This window comes from Erythrolamprus reginae, chromosome 2 (genome assembly GCF_031021105.1).
Source record: "Erythrolamprus reginae isolate rEryReg1 chromosome 2, rEryReg1.hap1, whole genome shotgun sequence".
NCBI classification, from domain to species: domain Eukaryota; kingdom Metazoa; phylum Chordata; class Lepidosauria; order Squamata; family Dipsadidae; genus Erythrolamprus; species Erythrolamprus reginae.
Genome location: NC_091951.1, coordinates 199897910 through 199921650, shown reverse-complemented (window position 1 = coordinate 199921650; position 23741 = coordinate 199897910). Strand labels below are relative to the sequence as shown.

Genomic DNA, 23741 nt, shown 5'->3' with positions numbered 1-23741 from the left:
TTCTTTTGCATCTCTGACTGGATGGTGGGGAATGGCGCTTCCGCCAGAGCTGAAGAAACTTCTTGGATGCAAAGCGAAACGTCTTCAAGAAAAAAAAGGACATCCAGTCGCCTCTTGAAAAAGCACCTCTGGGACAACCATAACCTGGATGATTGAGAATCTCCAGTTTAGCTGGTGAGGTATTATCATTAAAACAACCCATCATTGATATAATGTGCAAGTTTATATGATTTAACAAATGGAAAATTCAGAGCCCTCGTAAGTTTGCATAATCTGCCTGTTCCGTTCCGTTCCATTCTACGTCAGGCATAGGGGAACTGAAACATCTCCCCCTTGCCCATGTTGTTTTGGTGTTAGATTGATTATGTGCTTGTTTTTAATATTCTGGGGTTGTTTTTTATGAATTTTTTAGCTTAACATTGTAATTGGATTGGTGGGTATTGGATTTGTTATTATGTATTGTTTTTACCTTGTTGTGAGCCGCCCCGAGTTTGCGGAGAGGGGCGGCATATAAATCCAATAAATCTAATCTAATCTAATCTACTAAGTATTTCTTCAGTTCTGTCCTCTTCATGTTGTATACCAGTGTTGGCGAACCTTTTTTTCCTCAGGTGCTGGAAGAGCGTGCGCACGTGCTATCGTGCATGTGTGAATGCCCATACATACCGGTATAATTCAATGTCTGGGGAGGGTGAAAACAGCTTCCCCTGCCCCCTGGAATACCTCTGGCATCCGGAAACGGACTGTTTCCCAACTTCTGGTGGGCCCAGTAGCCTCCCTCCCCAGGCTACAAAGGCTTCCCAGGAGCAGGGGGAGGGTAAAAACGCCCTCCCCCATCCCATCAGAGGCTCTCTGGAAGCCAAAAAAGTCCTCCAAGAGCCTCTGTGCAAGCCAAAAATCAGCTGGCCGGCACCCACATGCACATTAGAGCTGAGCTAGGGCAACAGATATACCTCCGCATGCCACCTGTGGCACCCCTGTTGTATACTATAACTTCAGTACGTTCATTTTGTCTGAAAAACATGTCCTTCCTTCACAGAATGTTTTATTAATCTCTCACTGACTAACTATGCCCGGTTTGACTACCTGGATGGAACTATCGAAAGAGAGACAACGGGCAGAAAACAAGCAAGGGGCGGTCAGGTAACAAGTGCGACATAACATGCTGGAGTCCTAAATCATACCATGGACAGTATTGTTTAATAAGGCCGAAAATTCTGAGAGGGAACAAGTTCTATACTGCCACCTGCTGGACACCCTTTGTATTTTCACCTCCCTGCCTCCCCTGCCAAGGCAGCCTTCTAAGCTCTCATCAGTCACCCTCTCTCTCTTTCAGTTGAGTAATCCAAAACTTCCTGACAAAATTCTTCCCTCTGAAGTTGCTAAAGCTGCTCCTTCCTCCCCGTCTCTAAAGGCACCGATCACCCCACCCCTGGCATGGTTGGCTCTCTTGCTAAAAAACCGCAGGCTGGATCAGTCACGCCTCCTTGGCACATAGGACAGGAAAAGCAGGGGGGGGAGTCATGGGGGAAGCGGGGTGAGCTTTAAATACCAATCCGATGGGCCGGGAGCTGCTATCTTGAAGTGGCAGGAGACGCCTGGACTGCAACAGAGAGCAAGGTGAGGGGAAGGGCTATTCTCTTGCAGGACCCCAATTCCTCCCTAGATTTCCCATCTCGAGGGGATCCCTCTGTAACCTCCCCACTTTTGAAATTTCAGCTGATTCCGCTGGTAAAACTCTTGGGCATTCCTTTCTTTTATCCCTGGACTAACCTCTCCTTTATCCATTTTTTTTCTTATTACCCCCAGGAACCTCTGAAGTTAGAAACTGTTGTTCAGCCAGGTTGTGTGTCCCGTCCCGTTCCCCCCCACCCCGAGCTCTGCTAAGGCTTTCTTCTTTCAAGTAAATATCCCAGGCTGTGCCGGGTGGTAGTGGAGGGTGTTTCCTGTAGGAAGAGGCCACCGTCAATGAATTGAGCAAAATGAAACCAGAGTCTTTCCTCACACTGGGTTTACCTCTTCAGTCATCTAATCCCCAATTTAGCTCCTGCCCTGCCTGCCCAGCCCACGCCACGAAAGACAAAGAGCTGGGTTCATCCACGCAGTAAGGAATTCCCCTCCTTGTCCCCAGCTAGGGAAAAACAGTGGTTGCCCAAGTCCAGGAGTTTCTACTGGTACTTTATAGCTGATGTTTTCTGTTCACACCCCTTCATTTCCTGCCGCTTCTTCACCTAGAATAACACTTCGTCTCTGTCCTCCAGGCTGCGTCTGAGTGGCTTCTATCCGTGCCTCCTCCCTGCAAAATGGATTCTAAAATGTGCAGATTCCTGGCGGTCGGCGTTTTTCTCCTCAGTCTGCAGGCGGACCCAACAGCAGCCTGCTCCTGTGCCCCTAGACATCCCCAGGCTGCCTTCTGCAATGCTGATATTGGTGAGTGCCTGGATCGTACCCACAGTAATGAAAATTCAACAGTTCTCTCTCCTGTTGTCTTATCTCGTTCTCTCTCAAGTTATCGTTCCTGCTATAGCCCATCGATCTGCTGTCTAATCCCTCTCTAATAAATTTCGTTAACTGTGATCTGCTCTATACTTACAAGTTTGTAAAGTCTTTTGTGTGTGATGGGGGGGGGGGTCTGTTATATTTTCTCAGTAATTAGGTTCTTTAATCTTCAGCCACCCTGAAGGGCACAGTAGATTAAATTGATGGTTTCACATTACAAGAGCAGCTATGCTAACTAATCATTAGTAATAACTTCCTAAGGAGCTGGTGGCATAAACTGCTTAATAGCGAAACAGTTTCTCTTGGAAAGTAGCAAACTCTTCCATTCTCTTTTTGCCTCCCCCTCCCCAGTTGTCTAAATCAGGGGTCTCCAACCTTGGGAACTTTAAGTCTGGAGGACTTCAACTCTGAGAATTCTGGGAGTTGAAGTCCACCAGGCTTAAAGTTCCCAAAATTGGAAACCCCTGGTCTAAATGACTTAATTAATTTAATTTAATTACTTAGATTTATAAGTCACCCTTCTCCAAATGGATTCAGGATGGCTTACAACAATAAAAACAATATACAAACAATAACAATGACTACTTATCAGACAAGTAGTTGTTTTCTGCATTAGCAAAGGGTTGGACTTGGTGATCCTCATAGCTTCTGGGGTGAATAAAGTTGTAAAAAGTATTGGGTGGGTGGAGGGGAAAATAACCAGATGGGATTGCAATTGGCTCATCTCCTTCCTCTTACCCAAAAACACTTGTGATTTCTAGCAAACGAAAGACAGAACAGGAGCTCTGCTGGATAAACTACCTGTCTGCCCCCATCTATTAAAACCAGCCTTTTGAGTCCTATAGTATTTAACTAGATGCCTCCAAAAACCCACAAGCATTTCTAGGCTTGTTTCCCAGCAACTGGCGCTGAAAAACATGCTATCAACCAATCCTGGAAATAATACATAATGATTATGATTTGTAGCCATAATGTTCACATTTATAGGAAGGGGAGGTTGAAGGACTTTTAGTACCACTATAAATTTATTTTTCTGGAATACAACCAAAGAATAAAAGCTGAGATTTCTTACCCATCAATGCCTCAGCCTATTACGACTGAAATAAGGTTGCCAGCTTCCCCCAACCTTTTTCTTTTCTTTTTCTTCTGGCAGAAGTTCTGTAATTTTCCATAGCAGTCTACTATAGATATTATGCTATTCCCTTCACCCCCAGCTCAAAATTTAATGTACAGTATACAGTACCAGAAAACCTTCCTTTGCTGGGATATACAGATCAGGCAGCTGTTAAAGGTAGAGGGATATGGCTCCCAACCTTGCTAAAGTCTACGGAGAGGGGCGGCATGCAAATCTAATAAATAAATAAATAATAATAATAATAAATAAATAAATAAATAAATAAATAAATAAATAAATAAATAAATAAATAAATAAATAAATAAATTGGCAGTCTAAACGGAAAGTTGTTTGTGTATCAGAGAATGCTGAGGCTTTATCCATCTTGCCTGTTTGTGGAAATATTTAAATATAGGAATTTATTCCCTTTGAAATCTTATTAACTACTATGCTATTATGCACATACAAAACACAGCACCGTTCCTACAGGGTGCTCTTAAATACAATCTATGCTGCCTTTCCTTTATTCAAAGGAATCACAAATGGACAAGTTTAATCTGTATGTCCAATTCTAATGCACAATATATTTTCTATTCAAGTATTTTGGCTCCATTTTTTTTTAAAAAACCTTTTATTTTCATTGTTTGAAAAATGCCTGGGCTTTCATATAACATTCAGGCAAGAAAAAGAGAAATAGCTGGAAAAAGAACGAGTATAAATATTCATCTTTGGGTAATGAAATAACCTACTCAGTCTTGTTTTAATGCCTTTAGCCTAAGAATAGGTGATCTCTGGCTTCTTGTATATCTGCCTCTAAATTCATACCCTGCCCTCCCTCCATAAACTCAAAGCAGTATCTATAGCTGTGATGGTAGATCTATGGCACATGGGGCCAAAGTGGCATGTGAAGCCATGTCCCCCGACACGTGTGCCCTTGCTTGTTTGTCTTCCGGGTTTCTGGCGCATGTGTGTGCCCAACAATCAGCTTTCCTTCGTGCATGCAGAAGTGCTGGAAACTGGCATGTACATGCGCACTGGCCAGCTGATTGTCAGGCACATATGCGCACTAGAACCCTGAAGTTTAGTCTTTCCAGAGCATGGTGCTGATGAGCACACGCATGACATTTCCACATAAAGGTTCACCATCATTGATCTATAGTTTTTCCTTCCACCAATTTATGCAGACAATGACCCTGACAGGGGAGCTGAGATTAGATTCAGAACCATGCAGTGAACTTCCAGGTGGTCACTCTGATAATAAATTAGAATAAACTGATATTAAATTATAACACAAATTTATAGTTTGATTGATTGGTTGGTTGGTTGGTGGGTGGGTGGGTGGGTGGGTTGGTTGATTGGATTTATATGCCACCCCTCTCCAAGGACTTACTATAGATCAGAATCAGACTAGATCCCCATATTAACTATTCTGAGAAGTTCTGGCTGCATTCACACATGTTTTGTCATTAGAAAAATACCGTGTGTATTCCCCACAAGTAGTGTCCCATTGCAGTTAAGAATTAGTCATTTAGGAAAGGCATATCAAACATGCTTTCATATGGCTAAAGCTACTTTAAAATAAAGCACAGTTTCACACATGTAGCCTTTTGACATCCTTACAACTAAACAAATAATGCCATGGGGTAGAGATGGGAGGAAAACAATATATGGTAAAGAATGCATTCAGTTTGCAATTCCATTTGCTTAGCTTAGCACGGTGTTCAAACATAACTGTACATTCTTCAGGTCAGTCCCTTTACCTGCCACCTGATTCTTTTAACTGGAGGTAACTAAATTTTAAACCTGGGATCTTCTGCATACCAAGCAAGCGTTTTATAGCTGAGCTCTGCTTCCTCCAAAACATAACTTAATATAATATAGCACTATAGCAGTTTTCTGATTCTGAATTAACAACACAGTGTGGCTGGCACAGCACACATAAACATAGTGAGCCACAGTTTAGAGGAGTTGAGAGAAGAGAAAGAAAGAAAACCCACAATTTTGCTCCTCCACATTTCTGTAGAACTAGATAGAAAATTTCGCAAAAGGAAACTTCGGGAAGGGCATGGAGTTGAGGGATAGACCGATTACTTCTCCACATCTTTCCTCTCCTGTAATTTTCTTTGGACTGATGACAATTCATCCATGGCTTTATTACTCAGCAACGGAGAACTGAAAGTTCAAATTAACTTAAATGAAAGATACTGATGTGGAAAAGATGTTTGTGTCTGTGTTGCTAGATCTGAGATACACGTAAACGTGTTTTCATCTATTTAATGTCCTTTGTTATTCTTTGTTACCAATTGCTGAAGTGGTATTTGTGTATCGTGTTTCCCCCCAAATAAGACCCTGTCTTTTTTTTTTTTGAACCCTGAAATAAGTGCTTGGCCTTATTGCCATGCACTCAAAAGCCCAATTGGGTTTATTATCAGGGGATGTCTTATTTTGGGGAAAATAGGGCACTAGCTCTTGAGTGGTCTGGAGGGAAGAGTTCAGATTGGCTCTTTATTCTGAAATCAAGTCCTTCACCATCATACACCATCTCCACATAAACGTAGGAAATAGTACTCAAAATTTATTTTGGGGAAGTAGTGAGGAAAAAAGATAAATACACATTTCCCATCCTTTCTGTGAACAACTGTATAGTCAGAGAATAATTCTCAATGGTCCAAAAAAATAGCTGATAATGTAAATCCAAATTCACTGTATGAGAATGTGTGTAGTGGATATCTCTAAATCCTAAAAAGAATCCAGAGATTTTTTAATAAGAGCACCTTGCCTGCTCTCTACAATATTATTTCAAAATTACCAAAAATAAAAAGCTGAAGGACGACTACTGATACTAGCCAAGCATTGTGTATCATTTTATAGCAGGATTCAGGGATACTAGACAGAAATTGATCTTTAAGGCTTTCAAGCTGACTAAATTGAGCCAGGAGTTATAACTGAGGTCCCAGGAATTTAAAGGGTCACAAACAACCCTTCGGCCTAAAACCAAAACAGTAATAACTAATAGTTAATGATAGAATCAAGGAAAATAAGATGTTACCTGCCATCTCTTTTTTTTGTAGTAATCAGAGGCAAATTTGTGGGTGTCAGCAAGCAGCATGTGAACATTTCTGTGGGAGAACCTGTGTGGTGGATACGCCATGAAATCAAAACAACCAAGGTAAGCACTTTCTCTGTTATTTGATAAGCACAGTGGTACCTCTACTTAAGAACGCCTCTACTTAAGAACTTTCCTAGATAAAAACCGGGTGTTCAATATTTTTTTGCCTCTTCTTAAGAACCATTTTCTACTTAAGAACCCGAGCCTGGAAAAATTTCCCAGGGAATTTGAGAGCGGCATGAAGGGCCAGCCACTTTCCTGCCACTCCCCCTGGGTTTCTCTCTCTGGCGCAGTGTATGGGAGGCAGCCTCGCGCCGGGTATATGGGAGGCGTGTGTTCTTCATCACCACCTCAGAGTCCCTCTTTTTTTTTTAAGCCTTAAAGTTTTGGATTTTTTTGATTCCCCTCACCTCATCTTCTTTCTTCAGCAACGTCTGTCCTCGTCCTCTTCTTCCTCCTCCTCCCACCCAAATTCCGAGCTTTTATTTCTTTCCGAATGGGTTTGCACGCAATATTTGCTTTTACATTGATTCCTATGGGAAAAATTGTTTCTACTTACAAACTTTTCTGCCTGGTCACGGACCGAATGTAAGTTCTTAAGTAGAGGTACCACTGTATTTCCTTTTCTTTCTGCAACCTCACTACAAGACTGGGAAATTACCAGTGGTTAAATCCCATTTTTTTACTACCAGTTCTGTGGGCGTGGTGTGGTGGGCTTGTGACTTGGTGGGCGTGGCAAGGGAAGGATATTGCAAAATCTCCATTCCCACCCTATTCTGGGACCAGCCAGAAGTGGTATTTGCCGGTTCTCCGAATCACTCGAAATTTCTGCTACCAGTTCTCCAGAACCTGCTGGATTTCATCCCTGGAAGTAACCTGATCCAAAATTACCATCTGAGTTTCCATGGTTGAAAGAAACCAAGAGACCCGCTGATAGCTTTCCCCAAAGCTGTCTTTAAGGAGACTGTTAACAGAAGATGCTTTTATAACGCCTTGTCCAAAAGTTCAAAGACACAAATCTGTGAGAAAATATTTTTGTAAAATAATATGAAACAAAATTCACTGGATATATTTATCCTTGACTCTACAATTTTCATTATTTCATGGATTCTGATTATCACATTGTTATCTCATTCCTCCATAATTGTTTAAAGTCTGAAAAAAGATGGCGGTATCCAATTAAAATTACTCAAGCATGCCTATACTCTTCACATACTTTATGAAGAAAATGAGAAACTGGTTGATATCTATTGATTCAATCAGCTTATATCAGTGATAGCGTGGCTTGGTGGGCAGGGCAGGGGTAGGATACTGCAAAATCTCATTCCCTCCCGATCAGCTGGGACTCGGGAGGCAGAGACAGATGAAGTCGGGGCCAGTCAGAGGTGGCATTTACCAGTTCCCCAAACTACTAAAAATTTCCGCTACCAGTTCTCCAGAACTGGTGTTGAAAACTACCTCTGGCTTATACTGAAACTGAGATTTGAAGTCTAACCTAGCAGATACAATGTAAGTTCTTCTGGTAGGGTTATGAATACCTCCCATCAACTAGCAGCCTTGATTTTCCTTTTTTCCCCTCATAGTAGTCCCTTCCTGGTCTGAATAATTCTCCCTCTTTCCTCCATCCCTGTACACATTCCTGTTCTTCTCTTTCTCCAGGTATACAAGGGCCCAGAAGAGATGCAAGATGTCCGCTTTCTCCACACTCCAGCTATGGAAAGCCTCTGTGGTTATGAACATAAGGGCCCACTCAAAGGGGAAGAATATGTCATTGCAGGTACAGAGTAATCCCTAACACCAGGCACATCTGAAAACAAATTCAGACATTCTTCTTTTTTTATCTTTGCATAAGCCATTATAACATTATCATGCATTTTTAGGGTTAACATATACAGTCAAGATTCTAGCATAGGCAAAAATCAAATACATACATGAATCCTACTGGTAACAGTCACAAGGTTCCAAAGTTTCTTAAATAATATTAATAGGTGAAATATCATTTACTTTGTCAAATCTCATAAGATTTTGGTATTTCCAGCTTATATTGAATGGAATCTCAGGCAAGAACAGCAAGAAGCTAACAAGATTGTGACAACAACAAACTTTTGTGAGATTTGATATTCTTCCAAGATTTTTAAAGTAGCTAAAAGCTGGGTTTTTTTAAAAAAAATATGTGTTTATATTTATGTTTGTACCAGGGATTATGGCATGGCATACACCTTCAAGGGCCCTAGTTTGAATATCAGTAAAATATCCCATAGCTAAAGAATTTTGAGTTTTGTTTTAGATGCTTAATAAAAAACAGATTTGAGAATGATGAGAAATGTCTATAAAAGGCTATAAATATTCTTATGAACATAAATAATGGGAGGAAAAACGGAAGAAATCTGTCATACCCAGCATAAAGAAAGAAGAGGGAATTGTGAATCCCCCCTCCCCTTCATATACACCCACAAATAATTCAAAACTACTACCGGTATATCTGAAAAACCCAACTATTCACAGTTGGTTTCAGTTTTAGTAGTACCTAATGTTTGCCACTCTTTTGAAGCTGTAATTCAATGGCAAAATAATGCCTTAACATTCCATAGAGAACTAGAAAAGACTTTTGCTTAAAAAAATTGCCATTTCACAGTACATATCTGATTTCATTTAATTAAAAAAATATGTCATATTGTCCCAAATTTATTATATTAGCAATATTAAATGGATAGGATGAAGCACATGTCTCCAAGACAGAACAAAAGTCCACAGCTCCTTATAAAATTTAGCTCTTTTCTTAGTCCTGCCATCGTATTGATTTTTCTGGTATTCTTTATATTTTGAACTGTTTCCATTCATAACATTTATTTAAAATATTTGTCACACAGTATAATCTCAATCTAATCTAAGCAATCACCTCAAGAAAATATATTCTGGTTGCAAATATAAATATGAAACTATGCATTAGAGAGTTACTCCCAAAAGAAAAACAATCACTTCTCACATTTATAAAACCAGCACGTCATGGAAAAACTAGGCCAGGCCAAAGCTTTTCTCTTTAACATCTACTTTTTGTGTGCAGTTAATTTTTTTCAACCAAGCATTCAAGACTAAGCCCCCACCTGCAGTCTGAAATGACACAGTCCAGGAACAGTTGTACCCCATAGTGAGTGGTTCTGCCAAGGCTGACCTCAAAGCTGCTTATAACAAGCAACTCAAGCAATATGTTTCTGCTCTCGGTGGGGGGAAAAAAAGAAAAGAAAAGCAGAAGTCTGTGGTTCATTTTGTGGGAAGGAGAAATTTAAATCCAGAATTAATTGCCCAAGATATAGAACACAAAACGTTATTACCTATCGCAGATGTTTTAACCTCATATTAAATGCACAGAAATATATGTGCACATATGAATAGTATGGGATTTGATTTCACAGGGAGTACCAGACTTCGTTAATTGAAAAAAGATGTCACATTGTCTCAAATTTTGGAAGAAACCTTGAACAAAAATCTGCAATACAGATTAGAACTATCTCATTTTGAAGTCATAGCTGTCTGATCTTTGGCTAAACCAGTGATTCCCCTTCTACTTCCACTATCAAGTAACCCATACTGTTAAAGCATCTTTTTCCCCAATGTTTAACTAAAATCTAAGCTAATCTTTAGCTTCAATTTTGCCTTTGGCATATTAAAGAATAAAGCCTTAATAAAATATCTAGAGTGAGCAGGAGAGATATTTTATATAGCGTATTTTTGAAGTATAAGATGCAACTAAGTTTTTGGGGAGGAAATAGGAGGGAAAATCTGCCTACCAGGTATTCATCTAGCTAGCATTGTTTGTCTGATCAACTTCAGCACATTATTTAACCCAGTGATTAGGGCTTTAAAAACCCTTAATCCCAAAGAGTAGCAATGAAAAAGCCTGCAAACATGTAAGACTGTTAGCACCTCGTTAGGGCTGGAAAAAACATTATTTAGAGAAAGTAGCAATGAAAAAGCCTGCAAGCCAATAAGAGCCTGGAAGATCGTTAGCACTTCATTAGGGCTGGGAAAAACATTAGCAATCAGCCTGAAAACTGGTAAGAGCCTAGAAGATCATTAGCACCTTGTTAGGGCTGGGGGGAAAAGCTTTAAAAAAGCTACATTCAGAGTATAAGATGCAGCCAAATTTTTAGGCTCTTTTAGTGGGGGGGAAGGTGCGTCTTATACCTCAAAAAAATATGGTAGTTCTCGTTTTAGTAAGTCAATGCCATACCAACAAAGGAAGAAGCCCAAATAAAAACAAAAATAAAAATATACTCACCAACTCCACGTTATTATTCATTCAGAGGACCAAGTTTAAAAAAAGTTTGGCAAAAAGTTTGCCTTACCATAGAAACCACATTTAATTTCGTTATTCATCCCAGAAAGGGGGGAAATAATATGTAGGATGTTCCACTTATGGTGGTGAAGATGTACAATACTAATATACATTGCTCAAAAATATAAAGGGAACACTTAAACAACACAATATAACTCCAAGTGAATTTCTGTGAAATCAATCACTCGACTTAGGAAGCAACACTGATTGACAATCAATTTCACAAGCTGTTGTGCACATTCAGCTTTGTATAAAACAAAGTATTCAATGAGAATATTTCATTGATTCAGATCTAGGATGTGTTATTTGAGTGTTCCCTTTATTTTTTTGAGCAGTGTATTTGCAAGATACTCAGCAAGCCAAAACTTGATTATAAAAGTAAAATCTGCAACTAAGGCATCAAATAGAATGTTTACATTCCATTTTAATTTCTCTCTCTCTCTCTTTCTTGGCCAACAGGGATGATGGATGGCAATCGGGTCATGATCACGGCCTGTTCCTTCATCCAGCCATGGTCTCAGCTTTCTCTGGCGCAGAAAAGAGGCTTGAGTCTGGACTACAGCAAGGGCTGCAACTGCACCGTGAGTGTCTGGGTCTAGGAAATACTCTGCCTGGGGGATCTTGACAGCAGAAGCAAATGCTTGCAGGCAGATTTGCAGTCTAGCCAAAAAAACCATTAGACACAGGCAGAAGGTTCTTTCTTATCCTGAAAGCTGAAATTATAACCCATTATCCAACGTTCCTCTGCCTTAAAGCCCTCCATTTGGCTAAGGTTACAATTCTGAAAACCTCCGGGTATAATGGTCATTGGCTATGCTAGCTGGGAAATTATGCTGATTGAGGTCAAAACACATCTGGAGGGCATCAGGCTGTTAAGGCTGTCCATGTTTATAGCTTTATCTAGCAATTCATCTACTCAGGCCACGGATGCAATCCATATAGAATAGATGATGGTATAGAGCAGTGTTTCCCAACCTTGGCAACTTGAAGATATTTGGATATATTCTGGGAGTCGAAGTCCAAATATCTTCAAGTTGCCAAGGTTGGGAAACACTGGTATAGAGTTCCATAGATTTTCATGAACTGACCAAGCTGGGAGATAAGAGACCAATCTCCTGCAAAAAAAAAAATTGTTTTCTGTGCTTGTTCCAAAGGAAGGAGACCTACAACAACTCTCATTAAGATCTTAATAGAATTTTTTTAAAAAAACACTACCGTATTACCCTGAAAAATAAGACCCTGTCTAATATATATTTTTGAACCCTGGAAATTGGCCTTATTTTCGGCGAGAGCTTATTATTTTGGGGCGTGTGGAGCAAGACAAGTCTCCTTTTGCCATGATTTTACCTGATTTCCAGCTCTGTCTCCCTAATTCTAACCAGAGGAAAAGGCAGGGACCGGTTGCACGGGCATTTGAATATTTTCGGGGAAGGCTTATTTTCAGGGGAGGGCTTATTATCCAGGGAGGCCTTATTTTCAGGGAAACACAGGTAGCCTACAAAAAGACTAATATCCTGAATTTTCATTCTGGAAATTTGTCCTTCTTGACAACCAATAAACTGAATATACATATGAAAGAATATTTAGAAATTAAAATGATAAGATTTTTTTTAGTTATATTGAATAAGTAAATTTTAATTATTTTATAACATGATAATAATAGATATAACGTTATAGATTAAAAATAGTATAAAGATAGAGTATTTTTGCAATATTACAAATTTCAATGCGTTATTTTTTTATTTTATTGCTAGTTTAAGTAACTTGATATTTTATAGAGAATTTATTTGAGCTATATGAATTATAACATAAAGATAACAGAGTTAAATTTAACAAGAACATAGAATGTGTGTGTTATATTTCTGTATTGATCTGATTACAGTTAGACTTTTTTTTTGTATTAGTTAGACTTCTACGATAAGCGGAGCAATGGTAGCTCCCTTAAATGTTGAATGTTTTGTCTTTTTTGTCTAATGAAAAACAATAAAAACATATTTTAAAAAAGAGGCAAAAGCTTCTAGCCTCTTGGAAAGCTAGAAAAAGCAGGATAATTATAATATCCTGCTTTTTCTAGCACTATTATCCTTCTTTTCTAGCTTTCCAAGAGGCTAGAAGCTTTTGCTTCTTATTGGTTGTCAAGAAGGACAGTTTTTTTAAGGGAGAAGGGAAGATCATAAAGTTGCAGCTTGTCATATATAGAATAAACTGACCATCCACACAGAGGGAAAGGGTTAATGGGAATGAGCAGCTCTACTTTGGTAAACAATGAAGTATGGGATTGATAATGATGAAGTGACTTGGGAAGATAGAGTTAAAGAGTTTTTTTGCCTGAGTGTTGGTTGTAAAGGAATACAGAAATGACACAGTCAATGTCATCTATCCTTCAGTCCTTGCTCAATTCAAAGCATACAGTATATTCCACTAAAATTAGAACCCTGGAAATGAAACAATTGATGTATGTTTGATAAGACATAATTATCCAATTTGCAACAACTTTGGGTTGTTTTTGGCCCCGTCATATTTGATTGCTTGTCCTAGATTACAGCAAAGTAGAACTAAGAAATTGAGAGATGCGGTATTGGAGTACAATATGATATTCAAGAGGAACATATCTCTCTCACACTATGTTCTTCTGCTATTCTTTCAACAGGTCATGCCTTGCCTTTCCATGCCGTGCTTCATCTCTTCTGACAACCAGTGCCTATGGACAGATGGGATCATGTCCCGGATATGGGATGGTCTTCAGGCCAAGCGCCTGGCGTGCCTGCCTCGGTCTGAGAGCTCCAACTTCTGCACCTGGCAATCCCTGAGTCCTCAAGGGCCTGGGTCCCTTCGCAAGTCTCGCCTCCTGAGGCAGTAAACATCTTATGGACTCTGGAGTGGTACTCCTCCTCCCCCTGACAATCCTTCCGTTTCTATCCGAGTTGTCTCTTTTTAAATAAATGCCAATTCCAACAATTAGGCTTGCTCAAGTTCTGTACTGGTTCTGGCAAGACAGTAGCAACAGCCTCTACGGTGGGACACAGTGGTTCCTCTAAGGCAGTGGTTCTCAACCTTTCTAAGGCCGCGACCCCTTAATACAGTTCCTCGTGTTGTGGTGACCCCCAACCATAAGTCTAGCGCCAATTCTCTCAACAGAGCTTTGAGCTGATTGGCAGGAAGGTCAGAGGGATGCCCCCACTGTAAATGCCTGATTGGTCGGATTGTAAAAATAAGTTCCAAGATGCCAGAATAGAAGCTTTAGTTCCTAATACCAGGGGAAATTTGTCTTTTCCCAGGGTCTCAGGCGAACCCCATGATGATGATGATGATGATGATGATGATGATGATGATGATAATAATAATAATAATAATAATAATAATAAATTTATTGTCATTGTCAAAAAAACCAACGAATTGTCATTGGCAAAGAAAGTCGTGTGACACCCAGAGACCATACATAAAATCAGAATAGGTAAATTTTAAAAATAGAATAAAAAATTGAATAAAAAATAGAATAAATGTCCCACCTACTACAAATTCCCCACCCTGAACCACTCAACCATCTACATGACAAACCGAGTAATATTGTCCAACAGTTCACTGATGGTGACCCTTTAGTTTGTTGTTAAGTGTGAGTATAGCTCTGGGATAAAAACTGAAATAGTCATTTGACCCCCAAAGGGGTCCCGACCCCCAGGTTGAGAACTACTGCTCTAAGGAAACCCAAGCAAACACTTTTAAATGTTTTTAATGGGGGGGACTTAGAACACGTCATGGCGAACCTATGGCACGCATGCCACAGGTGGCACACAGAGCCATATCTGAGGGCACACGAGGGCACGTCCTATGTCAGCTCCAGGACACATGTGTGCACTGGCCAACTGATTTTCAGCCTTCTGGAGGGTGGGGGAGACAGTTTTCACCCTCCCCAGGCTTCAGAAGGCTTCTCTGAAGCCTGAGAAGGGCAAAAAATAGCCCAACGGGCCTACCAGAAATTGGTTTTTGAACTTCCAATAGGCCTTCTGGGCTCATTTTTTGCCATCCACAGAGTCCGGAGGCTTCAGTGAGACCTGCACTCACGCGGGGAGGGGGCAGTGCAGGGGGATTTTGCATGCATACATGGGGGAGGGCATTGCATTAAGGGTGTGAGCATGTACGTGTGTGCTATCACATGCACACACACCCTCTTGGCACCCAAGCAAAAAATGGTTTGCCATCAATGACTTCAGAATGTATGTGGATAATTTTCACAAAAAGAACAGAAGAAGCTTTCAGCAGCCTGCAAAATGGCCTCCGCAGGGCCTTCCAGTTTCCCCCTGGAACTGTAGCCTTCAATCTTTCCTCCTGTCTGGGTGTCCTGAATTTACTATTCCACTGCCCACATTCTGGATTAGGAGTAAAGAAGCCATATTTCAAAGCTGCACAGCTCAGATGGGTATCCAAGGCGGAAACATGAAAATGTTGTTAGCATCAGCATATCTCTAAGCACAGGAAAAGTATTTTTAAGCCATCATTGAATAACTGCAAGGTCACAGGATTGCAATAGGCACACATACAGGATTTATGCACAAGGAAGAGCAGAAAAGTATGCATTATAAGGAATGGCTGAGTTCCTGCCAAGAGTGCTATCTATAGAAAGGAAGAGGGTAAGAAAGAGAAATATTATTTAGCCAAATCATCCTTCGCATTCCAAGACCACACAAAATTATTCAGCAGTTTGAAAATAGCTATGAGGAATACTCTTTAAATAACTTCTTCTTTGTTCGGATATTATATTACCCATACTTCTGAGAGCACTGGGCTTATTTTGAACCTTGGTCCCCTTCCAAGTCTGTTTAAGATATAACCGTAGTAATATGTGGCTTTTTGGCAGTTCAAAAGTGATCACCTACAGAGGCAAGCCATGGGAGTAAGGACGGATCTGCAGAGTTTCAAGCAGAAGAGGTCCCACCAATTATGTCTCACAGAATTGGCCTTCTCCAGGTCCCGTCGACAAAACAATGTCGTCTGGCAGGACCCAGGGGAAGAGCCTTCTCTGTGGCGGCCCCGACCCTCTGGAATCAACTCCCCCCGGAGATTAGGACTGCCCCCACCCTCCCTGCCTTTCGCAAACTCTTAAAAACCCACCTCTGCCGCCAGGCATGGGGAAATTGATTCCCTCTGGCCGTTTCATTTTATGTATGGTTTGTTTGGGGTGTATGACTGTTTTTATACTAAGGGTTCTAACTTTTCTTGTTAATCATTGGATTTGTACTGTGCTTTGCTGTTGTGAGCCGCTCCGAGTCTCCAGAGAGGGGCGGCATACAAATCTAATTATTATTATTATTATTATTATTATTATTATTATTATTATTATTATTATTATTAACAACAACAACAACAATAATAATAATAACAATAATAACAACAACATCATAATAATAATAATAATAATAATAATAATAATAATAATAATAATAATAATAATAATTTAAAAAGTAGGACATTCCCTGAAATTGTAAGCTGAACTTCTACAGCTTGGTTTTCATCAGGGGTGAAATTTAGCAGGTTCTGAAGAACTGGTAGCAGAAATTTCGAGTAGTTCGGAGCACCGGCAAATACCACTTCTGGCTGGCCCCAGAGGTGGGGTGGGAATGGGGATTTTGCAGTATCCTTCCCCTGACACGGCCACCAAGCCACACTCACAGAACTAATAGCACCCCTGGTTTTCATCACTGTGTTTTAGAATTATCCTAGGATTATATTGGTTTTACAGTCTCTGCTATACACCTCACAATAGAGAAAATTGAATGGAAGGCAGGAATGAAGCTGTGAGAAGATCACAAGTATAAATTAACCTCCAGGAAATGCTAAGATGCACAAAGAGAACACACATAGTATAAATGAGAATAATAATACATTTTCCAAGTTTTCCATAGATGAAAAAGGAATGTGCTATGTGCAAACACAAACAAGTAACATGATGATAGAGTAAGTATTGAATACTGAAACAAATTAAGTGGATCCATATATAGGAACAGTTTGCCAGCAAAATGCAACGTAAACAAACTGAGCCTTTGTATACCCAGAATTATATTTATTGTTCAATATACAGTGGTACCTCATGATACGAACCCCTCGTGATACGAACATCTCAAGATATGAACCCGGGGTTCGGAAATTTTTTGCCTCTTCTTACGAACTTTTTCCGGCTTACGAACCCACAGTAGATCGCAAAATGGCGCTCTGCTGGGTGCCGCTGCCCGGCTGTCACCTTTTAAAACAGCCGGGGGGCTTCTCAGCATTCTCCTGAACCCGAACCCGAACTTTTCGGGTTCGGGAGGCCACCAAGAAGCGCCGCAGCCCAGCTGTAACCTTCTGAAGCAGCCGGGCGCTTCTCGGCGGCCTCCGGAACCTGATCCCGAACCCGAACTTCAGGAGAACGCCGAGAAGCCCCCCGGCTGTTTCAGAAGGTGACAGCCAGGCAGCGGCGCCCAGCGGAGCGCCATTTTGTGATTTTTTTCCCCCTTTGCATGCATTAATCGCTTTTACATTATTTCCTATGGGAAACAATGTTTCGTCTTACAAACTTTTTGCCTTACGAACCTACTTCCGGAACCAATTAAGTTCGTAAGATGAGGTATTATTGTATTACTTTACATCATATTAGTTATTATGTTACATTCATTAAACTAATTTTTTATCTGTTACATTCATTAAAGTAATTATCAAGATTTGTTTTCACTGTTAAGAGAAAATAAATTTCATCACTTATAAGGGGAAAATTATTTCTTGCAAGCATTATTGGCAACATAGGAATATGTCACCCCTGCCTCCACTACATGAAGTCTTTCCTTAGAAAATGCATGAGAAAATATTTGCTGATAAATAATAAGTTTATAACAAATCAGATCAGAAAATTGTGGATATGAGTGGGAGTACGTATCTCGTGGGATTCTTGGTTCGAGAATAGTATCCATTGTCATTGGGCTCTTACTTCCAACATTAGTTCTAACATGAAGCAGAAATGCAGTCTATGTCCCTTTTTGTAGTCATGTTAACCCAGAACAGATGATTGAAAACCAAAACTAAGTGCATATTGAAGTATGGCCACTTCATTCTGAAGTCAAGCCTTGTCATATATGACTCATCTTTGAACAGGAAAATGAAGAATTACTGGCTAAGAAGGAATGACTATGACTATGATACGTTTTATATCTAAAAACCACATTAATGCTAGGTACATGCATAAACATGTTTATCCTCAATGGTCCAGCTCAGAAATGGCTACTTGCTCTTTTAATTATTAGAGTACGCAAAATGTGTAGATCGTGTTAATAATGTTTATAAAATTTGAGCCAAAATTCATAATTTTTATTTGTTGTTTGAAAAAGTCCCAATTTAGATTATCAAATGCTTTCTGAGCATCTAGGAAGATCACGGCTAATTGTTTCTCACTATGAATTTTGTAATATTCATTTATATTTAAAACAGTTCTGATGTCGTTTCTTATTTGCCTCATTGGTAAGAACCCATTTTGATCTTTGTGAATAATTTTGTTTAATATTCTTTTCAATCTTTCGGCTATTATAGCCTTAAAAAAAACATGTTCATCTCATACTCATACAACACTCAGAATGTGCTACTCAGAAAGATCCTCAACCATCCACACACCAGTCCAACTTACCATCTCCTTGTGATTGGGATAGTATGTCTGGTCAATGAGGGGGAATTCTTCGGGACCGAGCTTGCGATGCAGGCGGACCATCTGGGCAAACTATTGGAGAGACGGTGCAGTCAGAAACAGGGAAGATATTTCTAAAGCTACAGTATTTCCACAAGCTTCTAAGGTTAACTTTACTATATCAACCCCTCCCTTTGCAACTCCTGCCCTCTTCCTTTCCTCTACTCGAGCCTGAACATGAAAATTTATATTAACAGAACATGTTGTAAATGTCAGAAATCCTACACAATGTCCCCTATCATCAGTAGCACTTAGCTGACTCTTAGGGAGGTTCTGACATATTACACAGTCAGCCTAGATATGAATGACTTGGCCAGTTTTTTAATTCACTGTCCATGGGCCGTCCTCAAAGACAAGCTACAAGGTTCTGCTAATGTGGAATACAGCATCCAATGTGATTAACTCACTCAACCAAGAAAAATAGTATTTACTCATTTCCTTCTGAATCCAACATACAGTGCCACTCATGCCTATCTTTTAAATACATAATGATTTTGGGAAGCAGTTAATTCTAGAAACATCTGTTCTTAGTTAGCTTACTATGAGTTAAGAGAATTGGCATCTTGGATAGATTAGGTGATGACAAAGAGAAAGAGTTTCTTTGTGGAAAGTGTACCTAATACAACACTGCAATTATTTCAGCACACTTGTTTACTCAGACATTTTAATTACCTGACATTCCTTGCTGTTTTTAAAAATTGCTACCTACTGTTGTTGGAAAAGTGTTGTTTAACTGTTTCTTTAACTGCAGGAATGATGAATGATAACTGTATTTGAATATTTTACAATATCCAAAAGCAGCTTAATGTAGAAAAAGCCTGCCCCCCCGAATACCTCATTGAAAAAAATAAAAAAATGAGGCCAAGTCCTCCAGTTTATACGTTCCTTAATTTACAATATTAAATTTTCTATGTTCAGTTCTAATACAGAATCTACAGAACAGTGCCAATTATAATCTCCTGCCACTCACCACCCAAGGTTTGTCACAGAAGTTGTATACGGAATGCAAAGTGTTTGACGCTAGGCACACCTGCATACTGCAGGCCAATAACAATACCACGATGGTCTCCACCACGAGCCATGCTGTAGGCGTGCTGGCGGATCAGGACAAAGTCCGGTTTCAGGCTCCTGGAAGAAAAGGGGTGAATAGGAAGGAGAGGCAGGATAAAGAATCTAATACATTTGTCCACAAAACCTACTTCTTAATCTATAGCAGTGATGGCATATGTGCCACAGGTAGAATGCGGAGTCATATCTGCCAGCACATGAGCCATTGCCCTAGCTTAACTCCAGCATGCCGGCCAGCTGATTTTTGGCTCACAAGGAGGCTCTAGGAGGGTGTTTTTAGCTTCTGGAGAGCCTCCAGGGGGTAGATGAGGGCATTTTTGCTCTGGCACCTGGGGAGGGTGAAAAATGAGCCTACTGGATGTGTGTATTGCACCGCATGTGTGCAATAGGGTGTGCGCACATGCTTTTGGCACCTGAGGAACAAAAGGGTTGCCATCATTGATCTATAACTTCCATTTTGGGTGCCTAAATTAAAACATTTTACTCAATATGTTCACTTTCTTTTGGTCTTCTACTGCCACTGAGAGAGCTATAGACTCTCTGTGGGGGGTTAGGTAAAATGACATATTAAGATACAAAACACAGGAAATTCACAGCTTTTTTAAAGTACCCATGCAATTTGCAAAATTCGTTTTAAGCAGTCCATTAGTCTTGATTCAAGTTGGTCTCATTTCCTCAGTCGCTGGAGGAAAATGAAATGGTTACTCATTAAAACCCGAGGCTGCCACATTCCCAAGCTCAGGGATAAACAATAAGTATGTGTTCAGAGACTATACTAATTTCCAGACAGCGCATTGTTTATTCTGCCATCGCAATTCAATCTTCATGGGTGGTCAAGCTCTAGTAGAAATTTCCCAGCAATTATCAGAGCATATATGCTCAAAGCTTCTTCTAACACTTTCACTGCAGTCTGTGGGCCATGTCCCATTTGTGGTTACGTCAGATTTGACATGACAAAATTTGATGTGCTGCACCAATAGTATTCAGAGAGGTTGATCTGACACCAACATTTAGAAACCAAGTAGATAAAACTATTTAATTGATCCAGACATTTTAATAGATTTAGGGAATAATTGATTGAATTAAATGTGTAGTGTATGAAGGATTTATCTACTGATCTCATCTTTGGCATGTTTGCTGATATCCCACTCATCCTGAAGCCTGAATAAAGGAGTACAAAATACTGTGTTATCTGAGTGTGTACATTTGTATGTGCACTTCAAAACACAACCCTGGTGCTTAAGAAAACAAACTTTGCTTGGAATCTTTCTGTGATAGGTCAATCACAAGACTAAAAAGTGTAGGGAACCAATCCAGTTTACAATGGGAAGACTTGTCCTGGTTGTAGTCTTACTCCAGATTGAAATTTAAATAATATCCCTTTAAGATGGAGCTGCTTCCACATGACTTTATGTCTATTTAGGGGAAAGAACTGCCAGTATAAACATACTTACTCCCCAATGCAAATAATACCAGATGTGTTGGGGGATTGGGACGGAGAGACAGTCCAGATAGAAAATTCAGATTAAGAATGTGATGAGAGGGAAAAAAAGGTGAAAAGCTTCATACTTCTATCCCATAAGGGGTCCACGTCTGAAGTTTTTTTTTGCAAAATCAACCCTGCAACTTCGGTTTACCCTTCATTTAGTGGCTTAGATCCATAGCATATAAAAGAACTGAGGATCACACAGTAAATTGGATACAGCAATTATTTAAAGACAGAAGAAAATCCCATTTTTAACATCTCTACCATTTCATTTTTTAAAAGAGTTTGGGCAGTTAGTGCTGGGGAAGAATGTCCACTTTAGAACACAGCAAGCTTTCACCATCAGTTAAAATTACCATTAATGAATAATCTACTTCAACATTGTCCAATCTGATTATTTCCAGATGTGTTGGACATAACGAGGATTTAAGTGCAATACATCTGGAGAAATACATCTATCTCATACTGCAGCAGCCCTGGGATGCCACCATGTCATCACAGGGGGTCCATGAAGGCTTGAAGGAATGTTATGATTTAAATCTTGAGTTAAGTCTTGGGGGTCCCTGGCCACAAAAGGTATTTAAAGGGCGTCCATGGTGAAGAAAAGGTTGAGAACCACTGACATATTGTATGATAGCTTGGCGGCAGAGGAGCACTCGGGAAAAGCAAAACCCAAGGGGACATAAATTTGTGAGGGTTGATTTTTCAAATGCTGCTTAAAGAGCTCCAAAGATAGAAGAATAGCTGCAGGGATATATAAGATTACTTAGGGAGTCAAATAATCCCACAGAAACATCAAATTCTTCAATAACCTTTCATTGAGTACCGTATATATAGATTGCTCAAAAAAATAAAGGGAACACTTAAACAACATAATATAACTCCGAGTAAATCAAACTTCTGTGAAATCAAACTGTCCACTTAGGAAGCAGCACTGATTGACAATCAATTTAACATGCTGTTCTGCACATTCAACTTTGTACAGAACAAAGTATTCAGTAAGAATATTTCATTCATTCAGATCTAGGATGTGTTCTTTCAGTGTTCCTTTTTTTTTTGAGCAGTATATTTTATAGTTCTAGAGATGATAATAATGCATAATGTAGTGTATTGGATACTAACACTGCACTCCACTGCACAATCTCAGTAATCAGAAAAAATTTGGACAGAGGAACAATATTCTCCTCTTGGGTCAACAGGGGCAAATTACACATAAAAAGCAAAGATTTGTGTAACTGGCAATTTCATGTAAATTCCCAACTTCTAGTTCTATAATAAGCTTGGATAACCTCGGTGCACAATTTTTAACACACTACTTTAAGCATCCAAATGAAAGATTGTTTCTTTCAGTAGCCAAAGTCAGATTTGGTATTTCCCCTGAAACACATTAACGTCTAATGGAAAATTAATACATAAACACAGGTAGTCCTTGACTTAAGACCACAACTGAACCCTAATTCCATAAGTGAGTTTTGAGTGGCTATGCCTGACCTTTCTTGCAAACAATTGTTAAGCAGATGACTGACATTAGTAACCCGGTTCTTAAGTGAATCTGGCTTCCCCATTGACTTTGCTTGTCAAGAATTCACAAAAGGGGATCACATGATTCTGGGGCATTGGAACCATCATAAATATGAGTCAATTGCCAAGCGTCCTGAATTTTGATCACATGATCATTGAGATGCTGCAACTGTGAAAAATGGTCGTAAGTCATTTTTTTCCAGTACAGTTGTAACTTGGGATGATCACTAAATGAACTGTTGTAAGTTGAGAACTACCTGTACATTGATGATTGATGCCATGTTTCTACTCACCGTACTACTTTGATCCCATTGCGCATAACCTCCATGTCAACAGAAAAATTGCCATTAGCATGAGCCACCAAGTTCAAGTCACAGAATTCTGCCTAGTAGAAACAAAACGAAATCATATGGGTGGCACATTCATAAATTCTCAGAGCTGTCATCAATCTACTTTTCAAGGTATGGGGATATTCTTGATGATTGCTCCAGCCCACAGAGCAAGTTGTCTATCAACAAATGCAAACGGAAGCTGGCTTGTCTTTGAATTTCAGATAATAGTGTGATCCTTTAGATATTTCTGTAGGAAAATCAGCAAGATTGGATAAGTTTCTTTTGAAGAAAAATTGTCCATCACAGCAAGCAACTAGTTCAAAGTAAGAGTGCGGTGGCTTGTGTGATTAGGACACTAGATTGACAATCAGCAAGCCTATGTTCAAGACATGCTCCCATCGTGCATTTCAGCTCCTGCTAACCTAGCAATTTGAAAGTGAATAATCACGAGTAGATAAGGTAGGTACCATTTCAGTGAGCACTTAAGCAGGAATATGAAAGGAGGCCCCAATTGGGTGTCCACTGAGCACTGGTGATATCATTGGTTAATCCTTTCGACCCAGAAGTGCCT

At 39.8% G+C, this 23741-nt stretch overlaps 2 protein-coding genes across 2 annotated transcripts in view; one reads left to right on the top strand and one right to left on the bottom strand.

Moving 5' to 3' along the window:
- The window catches only part of SYN1 (synapsin I), a 132818-nt gene that overhangs the window by 65004 nt on the left and 44073 nt on the right, over positions 1–23741 (bottom strand). The window contains 4 exon segments of the mRNA XM_070741167.1: positions 18707–18796; positions 19734–19778; positions 19780–19891; positions 23132–23223. Coding sequence (XP_070597268.1) covers positions 18707–18796; positions 19734–19778; positions 19780–19891; positions 23132–23223 — 339 coding nt within the window.
- On the top strand, positions 1370–14016 carry TIMP1 (TIMP metallopeptidase inhibitor 1). The gene is made up of 6 exons (XM_070741168.1): positions 1370–1620; positions 2262–2430; positions 6685–6782; positions 8382–8499; positions 11518–11639; positions 13709–14016. Exons 2-6 carry the CDS (start codon positions 2304–2306, stop codon positions 13916–13918), a joined length of 675 nt encoding a protein of 224 aa, XP_070597269.1. The 5' UTR covers positions 1370–1620; positions 2262–2303; the 3' UTR covers positions 13919–14016.